Source organism: Megalops cyprinoides, chromosome 10 (assembly GCF_013368585.1).
Source record: "Megalops cyprinoides isolate fMegCyp1 chromosome 10, fMegCyp1.pri, whole genome shotgun sequence".
Classification (NCBI taxonomy): domain Eukaryota; kingdom Metazoa; phylum Chordata; class Actinopteri; order Elopiformes; family Megalopidae; genus Megalops; species Megalops cyprinoides.
This window is the reverse complement of record NC_050592.1, coordinates 34,854,225-34,873,376: the sequence shown is the minus strand read 5'-3', so window position 1 is coordinate 34,873,376 and position 19,152 is coordinate 34,854,225. Positions and strand designations below refer to the sequence as shown.

Sequence of the window (19,152 nt, the reverse complement as noted above, 5' to 3'; positions counted from 1 at the left end):
AAAGAAGGGATGTTTTTTTACTATTAGACTATTAGAATTACAAATTTTCCTGGGGAAAAAAAAGTACAAATGTACAGCTATAAAATAAACTTGCTCTACTTATGCTTCTGGACCTCAGTTAAAATTTTGCCCTGGCTACAGCCCATCATGCAATCACAGTCAGTGAGACTAACGTTAGGTTACAGTCCATGCGAATGATCAAGCATTGACAACAGTCAGTAGTATTGGCGGTGCCGAGGCAGTGGGGGGGCCCCCAAATCTAATTCTGCTTAGGGCCCCATAAAGGTTTGGGCCGGCCCTGTCATGTAGTATTAGATGCATTCAACAGCAGCGTTTACTCTAGGTCACTATAAGTTTACTGCATAGTTTAAGATGGCATGATATTTTTTTTTAACTTTTTATATTTTTATACATTGGGCTATATTAAAGCAAAACTTTAATATATTTTGTGGTACTTTTGTTCAAAGTACTATTTATGACAATAAAACAAGTTTATTTTTAAACTGCATTATGTCATGTTATCTTGGTGAGGACTCTTAAATAACTACACATAACAAATGTTAGGGAAATCTTTGTTTATGTTATGTGTTTCTGAAAAGAAAAAAAAGAATATCAGCTGATATATCATTATCGGATTTATAAATCCTCAAATATCGAAATCAGTATCGGTCTCAAAAAACCTATATCGGTCGGGCTCTATTTCACACAACGCCGTTGATTATCTTATGTAGGCAAAGGTATCAAGAATAGTCAGCCTACGAAACATGTCAAAGCCAAATTTGGAAATGAATATAAGTGTATCATGATGTTAGCTTGAAATAGTGTTACTCTCAAGGATTTTTCTTTTATTTTTATAGCTAGCTAAGATTACAAATAACCTTATCTTAATTATCATGCTTCATACCGTAGACCTATATATTTTAATGCTCTAGATAATGTTCTTACGATGTATTATTCATTCAGCAATGCATATTGCAGTACAATCCAGTTCAGATGGTGTACCTTATAATTAAAACACAAATAAAATTTGGTTCTTGTAAATATCAACAGGTCTCTCTCTATCAATGTAGTGTTTATATGTAAACCTAACCCCTCCCGGGACAACAACATTGACAAAATCTAAACACCCCCCCCTGAGGGACCTCACTATCTTCAAACCCTGGTTACGGCCATGCGCCCCACTGTGTCATTTTATTTGATGTGCGAATCAGGAAGATGTGCCTACCTCCAGTTTCTGATTCCACATGCCACCCCTATAAATTGGTTGGAGGATGGAGCAAAACAGAAGGCAGGAGAGTAATACAACTGCTACATCACAGAAAACATTCTCACACCGTTCAAGTGGTGCTCTGGACTGGAATGGAGAAAATGGAATTGGTACCACAACAAAGACACTGAGGGCACGCAGGGCTCTCTGAATGACAAGAAAACCCACCGGCAGATACCACACATTTCATCAACAACGGGCTTTGTGTCTCCATCAAATGAAACATGCTGGAACACACGCCCGTACATACACATCTCCACATTCTCACAGTCAAACACACACGGTGTGCTTGGCACGCACAGAACATTGAGACGAACATCATTCACGCACTGGACAAGTTACCGTTTGGGAAATGGAGAGCACAGAGCCGCCTTTCCAATCAAAGAGAAAACGGTACTCTGCCAGAACATGTTACAAGTATTACCCAGGAGACGGTGAGAGATTGCATGCCGTTTGGTTTATTTAGGTTTCTTTTTGTTGTGTACGCAGATAAAGAGAAAGGCAGGCTCTGTCCTGGCACTGAGACACCTGCATTTGAACATAAAGACTGTTGGGATTGACACCTGTCTGTGTAGAATGGTAACATTTCTAAACCTTTCTTGAAACATGTCTTAGAACATACTGTATATGAGAATTCATTAAAACAAATACAAAATATGCTTCAAAATGTGGGGAGGGCTAATTATGATCATTACCAAAAATATATGTTCATTACTAATGATCTCTACATCATTTCTGTTAAAAATAAATATCTGAAACTCAAACTTTGCACTAGAGCATCTTTGACTGGTCTTTTATCCCACAGACTTTAACAGTCATAAAGCAGTGAGATCTATGAGCCCGTGCCAAAGATGGGGCTGACGTTCTCTCCCGTTTTAGGGAACTGTGAGCTGTGCGTTCCTCAGCAGGCCTCCTACGTACTCCACGTCCTCATGTCACCATTTCACTGAAGTCTCTCTGCAACATAGGCCACGATGACAGCGAGTATGACCAGTCCCAGCCACCAGACTTTGAAGGCTTCCCAGTGCAGCCTCCATGGTTGACTCGGTGTGGGTGGGGTTATGCCGTCACACACACCGTTCTGATGAGGAGCTGCAAATTCCTGTGAGGGAGATAAAAACAACGATGAGCATGAGGCAAGGCTTTAACCAAGCTCCGGGCTGCAGCACTGCTTCAGGACCACTGGAACGTCTCTGTTTCGGTTCCATCTGAACCTTAATTACTTAACTAGACCAAATGGTACAGCTCATCCGTCAAAGCAATCATGCAGTCTGACAGTTGGGGTCGGCGCGATTTCATGGTTATGAATACGACACCAAACTGAAGCTGCCTGGACTAGAGGGACACCTGTTGATTCTTTCCAAAGAACTAAGAAGACTTCAAAAACTGAAGAGTGATATTGTATTTCCTTCTTCATGTATCTTTTGTCAGAGCCAGGCAAACTGTCTTTCTGGCACAGTACTTGTTGTCCGTTTTCTGTTAAGTTATCCATCCTTCGAAAAGAAATATTGAAAATAATACTTTGTGAGATACTTAACAGCTAACCAGATACATTTTTTGTTTAATAACAGCAAGAGCTGTGTGAAGAACACACTTCCCGAAGGTTTTGATCATCAAGAGGTGTCTTGAGGTTTTCCAGGAAGTGGGACTGCCCATTCCTGGGGTTCAAAGTGCTGTAATGCTACCCAATTAAAGGTGCAAAACAATCACCTCACGCATCATTGTTGCATGTGATGTCCCTCCATTAGGCGACAGGATCAGATTCTCTGGCCGACGCTTCAAATGGAGGAGGAGGAACAGGCCGCGTATCACCTTATGCTACAGCAGACCTACAAACACACAAGCGCCCTGCTCCCTGCGCCCTCACAGCAGATTCCGCTGACAGCTGACAGCCGAAGATTTCAGAGATAATCGCACATGCAGACAGGACACAGGCCAGTGGCATCCTTTTCTGAAATGGGTGAGCGAGGGCTAAAGGCCAGGAGATCATCACTCATTGTTCCCCTGACACATAAATGATAGAGTGCTCTGAAAGTCTGAAAGTAGCAGAGATTAAAGACCGGGCAACACAGCAGCCTTACTGAGGGTAAAATTGCTGTAATTGGTGGCCCAGTCTTCCCTAATGCGCTGCTGCATTAAAGCTTCATTCATGTAGGAGACAGTAATAGAGAGATGTCTCTCACCAGGAGAGAACAGATAGACGACCCCATAATGTGTTCATTTACGGAGGAGGGGGGGAAGGCCTGGCATTAAGTATGGAAGATCAATCTGAATGACCATTTTACGAGTTCAGTATTTCAAGACCACAATGATGGTAATTGCTATTTCCACTTTGCGGCAAAGCAGATATGCATCACGAGACACGGCTTTTGATATCAGCAGTTTATCTATATTTGCATTACCTATACCACACTGTGCTCGGCAGTGCCTCGGTGCTATCAGAGAGCTTCCGCACATCTCCACAGGAAAATTGAGAAGAAGCATCCATGTGCTCTCAGTGAATCACGCAGAGGCTCCTCCAGATCATTAAAGGCTATTACTGGGGGATACTGACGATCGGTGTAACCAACCTTTGGACACCCGGATGGATCTTCCTGGATAGCCGACCAGGAAGTTTCCATTTCCGAGTGATGCCGTATGCATGCCCTGATCCTGCTTAATCTCTCACAGACTTTCGGTGCTTTGGCAGCCCCTCCCCCAGCCTTGTTTTTTAACTTTTTTCCTGCTCTCTCGCTGCATGCGCTTTCATGCCTAAAGCCTTTCATCCTCTCGTCTGCTGCTCTCAGGCCCTGCCCCTCACGCGCCACAGACCTGTCTGTGCGGGAACACTTGTCTTGATCACTTGTATCAAAGGGGGCTTGGCGCAACCTGTCTCTCTGTGCCTGGAAGGCGGGAGGCGCAGGGAGACAGGCACAGCTGCCAGATCACTCACCCCTGGCAGGGGATGAGCCCGGGGAGGGGGGGGGGTGGGTGGGTAACATACTTAAGAATTTAACTGAACATATCAATGTGTTGTTATTCATAACAGTTTATTGAAAAGTAACAATAGGATAAAGGATGGCAGGGTGCTAAATTTGAGATAAAACAGACGATGTGGATGGTTGGTGGCATTTTCAATGTGGCATGTACCCTTTTCATGTCTAACACACCTCTCTACTTCGCTTCTCCACACAAGCCCCCCTCAGTCATCATAATGGGACCGGGAGGCTTTTGAACATGAAAAATCTTTGATTTTGAGACAGGATGTCAAGGTCTCAATGTCACACATCTTGAGCTTCAGCTCTCCAGGTCATGCATGAAGGACAGCGTTAAGCCCACAAACATGACACCGGAGAAGACTTGTCAACTTGGGTCACCGGTGCTGTGCGGCCAATGAGAGTGGGAGGAGTTTTCCCAGGAAAGGCGATAAATGTTACAGTTTCCACCCACGCCAGGTTTTGGGGTGTGCGCTGACCTGGCAGCAGGCACTTAGAGCATCCTGTGAGCATCTGTACCCATTTTCTCATAGTACCACGGAGTACTGCGTCCACACATACACCGAACCTCACTGCTTCAAATGCAAAGCAATCCTCAACAGAACTCTGCAACCCACAACACGCATATGCCTTCTCTCTCTGTGACGCATCCAGAGCAACTGCTGGGGGCACTCATATATTCCACAACTTATTTGCTGATGATAACAGAGGTGCTGCTGGAGGAAAACCCCACATGTTCCATAATAATATACCAGAGCGACGGGGTGCGGGAGTAATGAATAATCTAATCCTGTCGATGCTCCGTTAGTGTGAGCGAGCAAAGCCAACATGGGGTTGGACATAACTAATCTTATACACTTCAGAGGGTCTGGCAGCACTGTAGGAATGAGAGAGAAATGCTGGGAGAACAGCTGGAATGGCTTGAAAGGATTTCAGGATTCAGGAGAGTGTCGTGTTGGTGTTCCTCTGCCTCATCCCCCCCCACCCCAGTAGCAGGTAGCTGCAGGCTGAGAACCTACCTAACGATGGTGAACTGCTCTTTTCTCTTGTTGTGTTAAATTATTAAATAATCTCTAGAAGGCCAGGAGAGGTAATTGGGAAGTGATATTTAAAAATTCCATCCATTCATGGGCCCCTGAGGAAACACAGCTCATGGGACACCTCCCCCGGCCGCCCTGCATGAGCGTGGTGGGGGGAGGGTGCAAGGGGTACAAATGTGGTTAGGGGGTGGGGGTGCCATCCTCCCCTTAGCAACCGCCTCATCCCCTGATGACATGACCCAGTTCCATGGCAGGGAAGGGAAAGAGTATGGAGTGCACCCCTAATCACAAAACCTTGCACCTCTAGCCTCATAACACCTCCGCAGGGGCCCAGGAGACAGGCACAGGGGCCTTGTGCATCTCATGTGAGTCCCCTGCCCTAGACTTCATTTACTGGGCCAGCCAACAAGGACAAAGCCTTAAGAAGAAGAAAACCCCAGGGCTGGACCCTAGGGGCGCATAATGTAGAGCTGCCCTTACAAAGGCTCACTGAGCGCTGTTCTTGCTAGCCAGAGCAGCTGGATCCCATGGTCAGATACCCTCTCGGCGCATGACCGAAGCACTTCCCAGTGTGTCTGTGGTGTTCATCCGCCCCTACACAGGAGAACCTTGCTGCCTGCTTGTACCAAGTATCTCAGAATTTCACAACAGGGGGTAAAAGTGGGCAGAGAACCGACAAACTGGTTTCTTTGAAACCCCATAATGTTGTGCACAGAGAGTGGTTTGTGCCTCCTTTAGAGGGGTGATTCTGTCACGGACAGAAACCTCTTGCTTGTTTAAACATTTTGCAAACTGGGGTTTGGAGCAAAACTTTCATCTGCAGGGAAGCTGGTTTCTCTCTTATTGCAGTTTATCTGTTTTTTCACATGTAAGATATATATTTTTTAATTTAGTCTTAACTATGTTTCAGTGTCACTCTTGCTTACAGAATGCTGTAAATATGAGTTTCGGCTGTGATGAGAGTTAGTTTACACTTCTTGTCTGCATGAGGAAAATACACGCCGATGCATGTAATAAACTTTAAACTGTGCTTTTCAAAGAATGAGAATATAGTGCTATACACTGTAATGAGTCCTTCACTGTGATACTGTATTTAAACTGTGTGACAGGACTGGGAAAGGAAATGCCGTTTTCACATTTTAAAGTAACATAAAGTGATGAAGGCCAACAAAAGAAACATAATGTAATATCTCTCATTCAGTCTCACCTGGGCTTTATTCAATCACATTCCCTGTGGAAACGGTGCACTTTGATATTCTGCTTCTAAAAGGACTCTATACTGAGTGCAAGGCGATTGACTGGTTCTCGACAATGATAAAGATTACCCATTGCACACTTCCCCTGAGTCCTTATGGTACTTAAATACTATGCATTATGGTGGAAGTACGGTGGCAATATTTCTGTGATTCTATTATGACAAATAACACTGTGGAAGAAGTGATTTTTCTCTGAAATGTCACCTAGGAAAAGCACCTTGGCTGAGCACAAGGGTAATGGAGCGTGTGGGACCTGAACCAGAGACCCTCTGGATGTAAGTCTAGAGCACAAGCCCTTCCTCCTTAAAGAGCAGAGCTCCCTGCAGGGTGACACCTTACATCAGCACACTTCATAGTGTCTGCCACTGCAGCGCAGTCACATTGGATGTGTGGCTCCAGAATGCGTGTGTGGCTAATCAGCATATTAACACCATGCAGGAGTAATACCTCAGGGAGGAGCACATCCAGAGCTGAACACACACGTTCAACACAGGAACACACAGATACGCAATGCACACATACATAAATGCACAAACACATACACGCACACACACACACAAACAAGCACACACAAAGATACACAAATATGTCCACAAAGACAGACATGCAAGCATGAACACACACAAACAGCAGCATGAACAGGCGCATGCGCACGCACACACACACACACACAATACACCCACAATATTGCTTTTGTTAAAGAATCACATATTTACTACGCTTTTAATATTAATACAATATAAATTATTAATAACTATTTATTAGAATATCATATTAGAAATCTTCATAGCTGCATAATTCTTCTACAGCAGAAATTTCTCTAACCAGGAAATTAAAAGTAGTGAGCTGTTGAGGGTTTTCAGTGAGTTGAGACTGAAAAAGTCCACTTTGTACACTCAAGAGAGAAGTAAAAATAAAAAACAAGAAATTGGTGCTCTACCTGCATTAATAATGAGACATTACTGCCAGAACTAAGGCATCTAGGGAGAGAAGGCATCAATCAATTGGAGTCCTTGTAAATTCAATCTTTTTCTCAATGTTTAATACAATTTTACTGAAAGAATTCAATGCCAATGCCATTCTTCAGCAGTGCAAAACCTGTGTATGTGTGTGTGGCATGGCAGCTTTACAAATCTCACTCGGAGAATTCTTTTATGTTTTCAAGTTTGAAAAACCAGAGGAGACAAGAAAGGCCAAAACGCCACAAAAGGCACTTGGCAGAAGTTGTGAGGCTGCGGGCCTCTTCTGCATTCAGAGAGCACTTTTCGCAGTGGAGGAATTGTACACAGGGAGCTGTGATGGTCACTGCCAGCCCATTAACTTGTGGTCTTCTCCCTCACGCCACACGCACAGCAGGGACTCAGCCCTCGCAGGGACAGCCAGGCAGGACGCGGGAACCTCATCTGTGGCCAGCGGCTCAAGTGGCATGTGGGCCACCATGCCCTTGAGTCAGATGAAGAGAGCAAATAGCCAGACGTTTGAAAGGGGACAGCACTAAATTAGTCACATCAAATGTAAGGCTCTCACCAAACTTACACTGGCTCTGTCCTGACTTGGGAGAGTACTCAAAGTCAGTAAAACACGTCACCCTTTAAAGTACTCCTCCCCCTACAGCTATCCATATGTTTAAAAACTTACATCATCAGACTGCCTGTAACACACTCAGCACATATTAGCAACTCCTACTACTTCTAATAAAATGATATTAAGGTGGTAGCTAGAAGGTCACCATCACCCATGGAAATTGGACCTTAATTAAATTCACTAAATGAATTAATTTTCAAGTTGGAATTAAAAGCATCTGACGTCATACAGTCAAGTCAGGGCATCGCCTTTTTATGCTAGAAAGTTCAGAGCTTACACACTCCCAGCATCCTCCGCTTTCACTTAATAAACATTCTAAGGCTTATGCTGTCTGTCTACACTGCAGACAAGGGGAACAAATCCAGAGTGAGATGGAAGACATTTGAATGAAAATGTGTAAGCACAGCAATCAGTTTTTGCATAATTTCAGATCAGGTATATAAACTAACTTCAGGTCACATGACAGCAGAGGACAGAAAAAGGTGTCTCCTTAGCCACACCCCCTCTCTTCATGTCTCCATCATCGCTGGGAGTATGCCCATCTCACCCTCCTACCCTGGAACTGCTGTGTGAGGCAGTTATTGTTGACATTTCTACTTCAGTTAGCGGAGATCTGAGCTGGCATTCAATCTGCCTGATCTTACTGGCCTGTTTTGAACAGGCTTTGAACTCATCTGTCCATTCCGACAATCTCATCCTGACCAGTTTGCAACATACCTGTCCTTTCCTGCTGATGTCCTCCTGATCTTATTGGCTGGTTTTTGGTGTGCCTGCCTGCAGGTGATGAAACACACTGGTGTGACACTGACCCATCCTTGAGCGCCGAGAGGCAGCCAGGCCACGCGACCCAAGCCTCCCAGGAGCTGAGCAAAATGAATTCAGCCCCTCGGTACGGAATCCTCCTAAGCTCTGCCTGGTTTACCATCATTTAAACTGGGGTTTCAGACAACAAACACACAGGCCTTTCAACGGCACACCACCAAAATGCTTTCCATTATTAATATTGCAGCGGGCCTCAGAGAAATCCGACCTTAGCTCCACAGCGAGGAACCTTAAAAAGAGTCTGAGAGACCACTGCAGAAAGGAGGGGAGGAGGAGTGGCTTTAGAGCTCTCAAATGGGGTCCTGTGGCCTGATTCTCTAACATTTAACCAAAGGCAGGAATATCACAGGCCGAGCATACACGTACAACAACACCCACAAAGGACAAGCAACCCAGCGATACCAAATAATTTAAGCATGAGAGCAACATCGTGCATTTAAAGATTTCACTATACAGTCCTGTGCTTTTCTCCCCTGCCAGCCCTCAACGGAGCTGCTGTGCGGTGGCTCCATCCCCCCCGCGGGCTGCCCCAAGAGACCTGAAAAAAACACCAAGCACCAGTTTCCATGGCTGTTGGGCTTGAGGGGTGAGAGTGGAGACTGTTCCTGATTAGCTAGTGAAAGCCGGGATGATGACCCATATGGCAAGGCACACTTCATTTGAACACTCATAAATTATGGAAACACGAGATGATAGCCATTGAACTGGTAAAGTATCGGATAAGGAGTCAGAGAGAAACGCACACCTTGGCACTGATGGTCAGAAGCATATGGCACTCCACAAGCCTCTGATGCTCCAGCGCATGGTGTAATTAAACACAATTTGGCGGAGGATGTTTTAATAATAAATGCGCTTTCACACAAGACCTGGTGAGACACTGACATGCACCCGGCACTAACCCGTCGCTAATAATTTAGAGATTCATGTTGAATTGCTGTTTGTTTAGAAACTGTAGCATAAACAACAAAAAAAATCATAGTAATTAGTATTTTAACGAGCATTTTCCAAAAAAATGGGAAAATAACGCAACCACGCAGCAACAAACTGTAAGGATTGCATTTCGAAATGTCATATTGCACCTTTGTTTTTTGAAATTTACAAAAAAAAAGGAAGAAGCAATCAGATTCAAAATAAGCCAAAATGCGTGGAGGCAGGCCCCGGAGCCAGAGGAGAGAGAAGGGGATTTTGCCAGCAGGGCTGGGGGTTTGGCGGCTGAGTGTGGGCGATGGAGTGTCTGTGGGCAGCCCCGCGCCCAGCCTGCCTGTCTCCGAGGAGCTGTCAGTCTGTGTGCCGCATGACGCAAAAGGCCGGCAATACCGCACCAGCGGAGGGGGTGAGCACGGCGCGTGGCGCAGTGAGCAATTAACTGCTTCGGAGTTTTAATCCCCCGATTGCAGGTGTTTGGGGGGGAAGGCTGCCTGTGAATTATTAAAGTGTCATCGCTGGACTGAATTAATTGAGCATGGGGTTGGCGGGAGGTGCGCGCCACGACACTTTTTAATGGTGGCTGGGATTTTTTTTGTGGCTGTGTGTGGTTGATGTGCATGATGCATGTGTGCGGCTGCTCTCTGGTGGGGGCCTTGACGGGTGTGTTTTCACCAGGGGAGGTGGTGTCTCTCAGTGCTGTGTTGCCAAGGAAAAAAACCAGGGAAGAATGGGGCAGATAGAGAGGGGGGATGAGATAGAGAGGGGGGATGAATTTTGGGAGGAAAAAGAAGGCGGGCGGGAGGGGAGGGGCGGAGGGGGCATGCAATACGGGGGGGTTCGTGGGGTTCTTTTATTTGCTGCAGCCGGATGGTGCACCTTTACACCCCTCCCCGCCTTTTGAATGGGGCTCCAATCTGCCTGTCTGAAAGGAGCTGATTATTTGGAAGCATGCTTGCTGGCGTGGAGTGTAGGGTGTGAAAGCTTGCGAGTGCGCTTGGAGCCCCTCTCTCTCCCCTTCTACAGCCACTGTAATGAGCTCTTTGCTGGGACACAATGGGCACAGCACTTCTTATCAAGGTGATTGTGAAGGCAGTACTTCTCCTGGGAGAAAGAGATGGGGAAAAATTTGGGTGATTTTCAAAAAGCTGGGAGGTGCACTTGTTTTTCCTCAGAGAAAATACCTGACTGCATGATATTAATCAGTTGTTTAATAAAGCAGAAAAAGAACCAAATAGGCACAGTACGTGTGTGTGTGTGTGTGTGTTTAAATGTATGTGCATGAAATATGGCCACAATGGGCCTTCTGGGTCAATAGCTTTACTCGTCATGGGCTCTCTGTTTTTCATGGACCTCTGGCTCTATGGCTGCTGACCACATTAAACATACAGATCTGCTCTGGTACAGCAATGAATGATTCAAACCTGCTGAATTACTTTGCACGGTGAGCCAACAGAGGACTGAATCGATTGGGAGGCAAGCATAGGCTCCTTCCTCTGAACTACAGACAACATGGCCTCATAGAGGGTGTGCAGGTGAGAATCTCGGTGCCCTCATCCCAGAACACTGAAACTGTGTTCTCAACACAACATACTGTCTGTTAATTGTCCCTTTTCAATTACAGGTTATTTCCCTGATAGAAAGTTGCAAACAATCGACACTAAGACTTAACACCGCCCCATCAATTAACACCTAACCATACTCACTGCAGTGATCGTTCCACTCAGGATTGATACCCTTAACACAATGCAGGTTAAATACACAAGCATAAAGAGGTACAGTGTGGTATTCTTTATTTCCCCCAAGATGCTACTCGTTGTTCAGGGAATATTGGTTTAAGTCTTGTCCAAATAGACTGCATATATGCATTACATGGATCGCTCTAAAATAGGACCTGTCTTAATTTCACATTCAGAGAAGTTTAAGTTTAGGAAGGTCATGTGAGATTCTATTCAACCCTGTATTGGGGGGCAATGGCCATGTGGTCACTAAAACAACAGAAAAACACAGCAGCCTAAATACAAACTGCACTGCACACTACACATGGGTTTGAATGAGAAAGAGAGAGAGTTGGCTCTGGAACAGTGACAGTGAAACACATTTATATATAGGTTCTCAAAGCACTTTGAAGTAAAAGGGGTGGGACTGGTGGGGTCTCTGTTTTTGTACCACAGTGCACATCAGCTAAGGTGAAGAGAATTCGTTTCATCATATTTCACCAAATTTTTTTGGCAAGAACCTGACATGGGGCAGGCATAGGTGCTGGCTCAGTTGATTGCTCACGGACGTAGCAGGGCTCTGAATTTTTCAAAAACACGCAGCCTTTCTTTCATAATAGCAACGCATTTATACAACGATTCACATTTTTTATTTACATGTTTTATAAATAACATCATCATGGTACAATCTGATGTCAACAACCTAGCTCATAGCTTGAAATACCAGCTTACGATATACGATTTACCAGCTATTAAGTCAAACAAATGAAACATAATGCTCACTGCATTAAGATAACTTGCAACCTGACTTAAGTAAGCTGCAAATGTCTACCTAGCCAGCTACATGTATAGGATGTTGATCTTTATGAAATAAGTTTCCTTTGCTGCACCTATAGTAGCTGTCCCTGCTCCTAAGAGCAAATATTTTAGTGGTGCAGATTTGTGGATTCAAATGATTTCTGACTGCTTGACAAACAGTAAATCTGGAAGAGCTCATTTCTGTCTCCTTGTTCAGTCATTTCAAGAGACACCACAAAAACTCCCACAGGTAATCAGAAGGTAGAGCCCTCACAACTAACCTTGCTTTTTAAAGAAGTAGATTCCCATTTAAATTTGTCTCCTCTGAAAGACTGTAAAGAGGAGTTAACAAAGTAAATGAACCTTAGCTATGGTACCTCTCAGAGAACATTGTGTATATCTATTTCTCAGTAACTAAAACGGAAAAGTGCAAACAGACCCCACACAGAAAGGCTTTGTCTGAGGCATGACAGAGATGTACAACACTCAAAAAGAACTAAAGTACAGGATATAACTATCTTAATCTTCTAAAAGTAAGAGGAGAAAGCATCTTATGAATACCCTTAATGATCTTGCATTATCCCATTATTAATTTGTTTCAGTCTTCAGTCATGGATCTCTGAGACTCTAAGCATGTCAAAGAGGCCTGTTGACTCTTTCAGACTTTTTCAAAGAACACAGACCAAACCAGCCTCCTCAAACATAACCCTGAATTTTTCAAACCAGAGAGAGTTTTTTTCATGTATTTGCTTAGCAAATGGAAGCTTGCACAACGTACATTTAAAATTCTTTCCACTACACAACATCAATGCCCTAATCAATTCAAACCTGCAACCTCCTATTTCCTTAACCACTATGGCACATTGCCAGCATGTGCCTTCACATATGCCCTTAGAACTGGAACAGGCCTAAATCTGGACTCGCAATGTGAATAATGGAGTTTAAATTCTACTCCCCTCCCAGAGAGGTGGACTGATAAACAAACTCTGCAACAAACACCACCTGGGCAGGGCACTGTAGGGAAAGTCCTACAGTGTGTAGGTAGAGCAGGAAGTCCTAAAGTCTACAGGTAGAAAAAGGTCATATCACACATCTGCAATAAGAGGACTACTTTCATCTTGAGGGCCTCAAATGGAAAGTACTGATCAAAATGTGAAACAAAATGATTTACTCACACTTTCTATCACTACTAAGTGATGTGTTAGAGGGCCATAAATTAGAATTTGAATGGCCTACTTGTTATTTATTATTAGAGGAATAAAAACAATACACCTAGATAAACTGCAGTATTTTGTACCAATAGCTTGTTCGAAGGGCTAGAGCCCCTCACCTGAAATACATCAGGCAGGTGTGTTTTGAGGACATTTTCTCAAAGCTTGTCAGAACAGTGCTACACAGACTGGGCTAATGATGATGGGTGTTTTGCAAACGCTGAGTGCTGCCGGCAGAAATCTTCACACATGCTTTGACCACTCTGCCTCTTCCCTTCCCTCAGAGGGAGCCACCTTCAGCCTTGCGAAATCAGCTGCTCTAATTCAGGCGAGTACATACACCACTCATAATGCACGCCCAGAAGCCTGACTCAACGCTTCTCTGATTCTCTCTCAACGCTTCCTGCTGAAACTTTCCATACAGAAATATCAGCAGCAGGCAGAGGTGATAGAAGTGATCTTTGAACCTGGGGGGGGGGTTGGGAACAGAAAACATGATGTAACGCATATTTACGCATAGGAAAAATCAGTCTGCTTAAAAATAAAGTGAAAGAAGTTACACCTTTAACTAAATAACGCTGCACAGAGCAAAGTATACTCTTCATCAATAAGAAGCATTTTTCCAGAAAACGAAAAAAAATTTTAAGTAATCTTTTAAACAAAGAAACATAATTTCTAACAAAATCCATCGCATGCTTTATGGACATATTAGGTGTAAAACAGGTGAATGAAATGAAATTTGCAAAAAGTGCATGCCCACTGTAAGATATGAGATATGAATGAACATGGAGTGTACTGAATATATGTAATTTTTATGCAATTATGTTATTATATGATGATAACATTTTTTGTTTGTTTTTGAGTTTTAAGAAGCAAGAAATTCTCTTCTTTCACGTTTACAACAAGTGATTTTATGTGAAAGTCTACCACTCTGCCAGTAATGGCCAGAAATGGCCAGAACTCTTGAATCATTCTCTCTTAAGATATATACAAGAAAACATTCCTCAGAATTTCTTTTCCCATAGATTACTGAGTAAAACAACACATTCAACAGCTTTCACTACCAGCCCCAAGTCTATAATTTAGTTCCTTCAGACTATCAAATCTCTCTGGGTTTTTAGCAGTGTGTGTGCTCAGTGCAGGTTTTAAGAGTATTTGCAAATATACTACTTTTCCCCTGCACATTCCAACATAATGGCCGGCTGCACCATAACAATGTATACACACAGGGTAATACAGCCAGCTTTCAAGCAAACCAACAAGTAATGCCACTCCCTAATATAAACAAACCTCAGTCCCCTCAGCTGGGGAATACCCCCCAACTCCTCACAATAAAAAACACTACATGATTATGTAAATATTATTAATAGCCTCCCAAACCCTATTTTTTATGAAGGAGAGAGAAGAGTAAGTGCTCTCACAGAGCAATTTGGAAATTATGCGGCTGGATAAACTGTCACTATTTTTCTTCGGTATGTTAATCCAGGGCACCATGTTATTTTTCACGGGAGCACCTCCGAACATTTGTACTGGAGGAAAGGACATCAAATGATGCTCTGAAATGTGATACACATTTTAATTTCACACTCCATCAGGTTTTACAGCCCGGCTTTTGGCTGGCAAGCAGCCACGTCCACTGCCATGCAAAATGGAGGCCTCATGACATAATGTTTTTAAGATCTGGCCCATTTTTCCTTTTCTTCCTCTCTCTGCTGTGGGCGGTTTGGTGAAAGGCCACATTCCTGCCACTCTGGGTGGAGTGCTTGGCCATTGCTGTCCCCCGATTTTCTCTAGGAGAATCTTAATCACTTTGCTCTCCTCGTTCCAAGTGTAGCCAAGTCATCATTTTGACCTTTGATGTCCGCTAATAATTACATTTCATCAGTGAAGAGGTGGTGTCAGAAAAATGACTCCATAGGTCTGTGGTTTTATGTATAAATGGTTTAATGGGGTGTAAATGAAACCTTAAGTACAATCTATCTGCCATCCTATACGTAACTGCTTTCAGAATTTAACCACTTAAAGTCCATATCTCTAATTAATGTACTATAGGAGTCAAAATGCAAGATCTAATATAGACAAGAGATGTACTGTATTGTCCCTGTACATAGTGCACGTAGTTACTATAGGTTACTAGGGAGCTCTTCCAGCCCATATGTATTTGGTGTGTTAAAAAACACATGTGCACACACATACCCCCCCCCCTTTTCGGTTCCCATCCATTCCTTCCCTGGTAAGTTATTACCTGGGGAATATCAGTAACTGAACTTGAACTGAGTGCCTGGGCTATTCAGTTTCCCTGAAATATCTTTATGATGTCACTGTGGACCACATCCAAACTTCAAGCTATGTCTGTTAAGTAGCAGTTTGTACATTATGATGATGACTTGCCTATGCATATTCACACTCATTTTGACAAAATTAGCAGGCCATGAAAACAAAGCAAGGCGAAAGATCATTACAACTCTATTCAAGCTGCAAATCCAATCCCCCCTTCTACACAAGACACCCTTGAGTGTGCTGGAAATATTCAGCATGCTCAGTGTAAGGATGAGGGGCGGCTGCTTCTTCCTCCTTAATGTGAGATACCAGATTCTACAAGCCTCCTCTTCAGTTCAACACACTCATTGATGTGTTAATGTATTTGGGAGAGAGAGAGAGAGAAAGACCTTGGAGTGCCAGAATGGTTAATAAAATGTCAGCTGTAATATCCAGACCTCCAGTCTCCTCTATTCACTCTCTGGTGTGACTCCCTTTAAAAATGAACATAATTCCTTAAAAAAGAAAGGCTTGTGGTCTTCCAGCTCACTGTTCGATTGGGTGACCCTAAACTTTTAGCTCTATCACAGTCCCAATGCAACTCACTATGACAACAGGGCTTCGGACTCCTCCCCCCCCACATCCCCCTGCCCCCCAACACCCCTTAATGTGGAAGCCATGAGTTAAGGGCCTCATTGTGGTTGACCATGATATTGACAGTGTGTTATTTATGGAAATACAAATGACTCAGCTGAGACTCTCATTCACTCTCCTCACCTCTGTCAGTCCAGACACCTGGCCCTGTTCCAAGGGTCGAGCAATGGAGGGGCAGAACGCCTTTGAGGGGTCCACCGGCTGCCCCTTCATAAAGTGCTTCCCCGCCTCGTAGATGTCCACCTCGATCATTTTGCCTTTGAACTCTGGGGTTTTGGGGACCAGGACCTGTGATGTGAGCAGGGAGAGACAGCGACTCAGGCACAGTGTTCTGGAAGACCAAGGACTAGCATTTGGTGCACACCCAGGGGAGGGATGTCAGACTTTTCTTCCAGGTAACAAGATCAGGGGGTAGGGAGGTCATGCACCTGGCAAATATTTTATGCTGAGTTGGACAACAAAATGGGAGAATGGATTAGATATTGCTCTCCTTCCAGAGAAGTGCCCCAAGGGGCCCCAAGCTAAAAAAGAGCCTGTTATTCCTTGACCGCTTCTACCGTGATCTGCATCTCTGGCAGGAAGGACACTCTTCGATTTTCACTTGTCCTGTATAATGGCAGAATCCCTTAAATCAATGCCGATCGATGGCACTGAGTGATTCCTGGCATAGATTGGCACAGCCAGCCAGAAGAATGCCCAGGGCCCACAGCCCTGGCGAGGTTACACAGGAAGCCCTCAAAGACTTGTCAGTGGGCTTCCCTTTCTCTATCCCCTGCTACACTCTTGACTCATATTTGTTTCAAAACCTTTTATGGATGCTGAGCAAGTCCACACAGATGGTTAACGTGGCCCATCAGAAACACAAGCTGTGTAAGGTGGTCTGCCTCACGCTGACAAACAGTTTAGCGTCTTGTGATTTGCAAGTCACAGTTGTTCTGGGAATATTCGCCATCAGCTACAAATTGCATTGCACAGCTCACTCCCCACGGACAAACGACTTGTCTTTGTGTTCCGGGCCCATCTCTGAGGTATTCCCAGGACACATACTGCCTGCCTCTTTAAAATATTCACAGTCTGCACTGTGAGATTACAGACTCATATCTGCTCCAAGTCTATTCAGGATGTTCTCCGGTGAAATGGATTCAACTCAAAGTAAACACTGAATTGGATTAAACAGTTTTGCAATGGGATCTACAGGGGTTTAGACTGAAATTACCTTTATTATGGCATTGCATACAATGGAACTTCTGAGAGCCTACCATCTTCTCCAGCCAAGAAATGAGCTGCCTCATTCCAGCATGTTGTGATCTATCAGACATATGGTGTATCTAAGGATCTGTCCATTACGTTTTCAATTAACTCAGAACTGAATGTTTTCCCTGTCTAGCACCTCATTTTAATTCTGCTCTATGAATTAAAAAACAGAATTATGAGGACTATTTTAATTCAATTACATAAACCGCAGCTTCAGAAACTGAAGGTCAAACATTATCATTTGTGAGGCCCCCTGTTCAGCAATTCTAACTCTTCTGTTGTATTGAAGGGGAAGGAGGAATGTACATTGCATGATAAAAGGAATTGTGTTTCCTCAAAAAAGGCCAACAGGTTAATCATGTACTCTGCAAGATAAACACAATTACCATGCAAAATTCTCTTGCTAGGGAACAGGATGTGACATAATGAACACAGGTGCATTGTGGGTCCTTCTGTGGATCTAAGCCTTTTGTTCATCACTTCTCAGTCTTACCATTGGGCCATATGGATCTTGCTAAATGTCTAGCATGCAAGTCCTACAAGCGTTTCCCAGCATCTTTTTTGTGATATATGCAGGTGCCTTCAACTGGCCATCTCTCTCTTCATCCTCTTGCACCAGACAGCTTCAAATTGTTTTAAAAGAATCTGATCCCATTCTTTGAATCAATCAGATGTGTTTATCTCCAAAGACCACAACTGAGCAATAAGCAGCCACTATAAGCCCTGCTCCATCCCCGACTCAAACAAAACGCTTGAGGGAAGCGGTGGTGGGTGGGGGGTCATCGTGGCCGTGATGATCGCCGCGGGTTGCTGATTTAATCAGCACACCTCCTGCTCATCACGCAGCCCGCCAGGAGCCTGTGTCATGCTGGGGGGAACAGCGTCACGCTCACATGCAGAGGCCATCAGGATCCCACCGAGGGGTGATTACGGGATGAAAGGGGGCAGAGGAGAGAGTCCTCTCCCTCTGCGATTCAGCGCCGTCGCACGGGCGTGGAGGGAGTGGGCTTTTGTTCGGGATTCGACCGCCCACATGTAGATTTCCCCCACCACCATTCAGAGAACGGCATTAAACCGTGAATCCATCTGATCCAACAAAAACACTAAACCTAACGAGATTCTGGCACTTATCTTGTCAAGCAGAGGGACTGGTCTGCCGTTCTGGAGACCAATCTCCGGAGCAACAGGACAGAGGGCAAGACAACACAAATGCACCCCGTGCTCATGCTTCGGATTAGACCCCGCCATTCTTTACTGCGTTATTCCCCTTCGATCGACTGTCATAGACAGGAAGCGGGGGGGGGGGGGGGGGTTGCTGCCTCTCTGAATAGACAGATAAATGGCTGGTTGCCCCCCCACCCCTGCAACCCCTGCACCCCTCTGCTGTGAA

General features: G+C 44.4%; 1 protein-coding gene across 1 annotated transcript in view; it reads right to left on the bottom strand.

Annotated features, from left to right (window-relative positions):
* Window positions 1-1,720: 1,720 nt before the first annotated feature.
* cdkal1 (CDK5 regulatory subunit associated protein 1-like 1) overlaps window positions 1,721-19,152 on the bottom strand; it is a 315,495-nt gene continuing 298,063 nt past the window's right edge. Inside the window, exons 14-15 of the mRNA XM_036537880.1 lie at window positions 16,632-16,796; window positions 1,721-2,369 (exon numbers count right to left, since the gene is read on the bottom strand). Of these exons, the coding sequence (XP_036393773.1) occupies window positions 2,211-2,369; window positions 16,632-16,796 (324 nt within the window). The 3' untranslated portion in view covers window positions 1,721-2,210. The remainder of the gene's footprint in view (window positions 2,370-16,631; window positions 16,797-19,152) is intronic.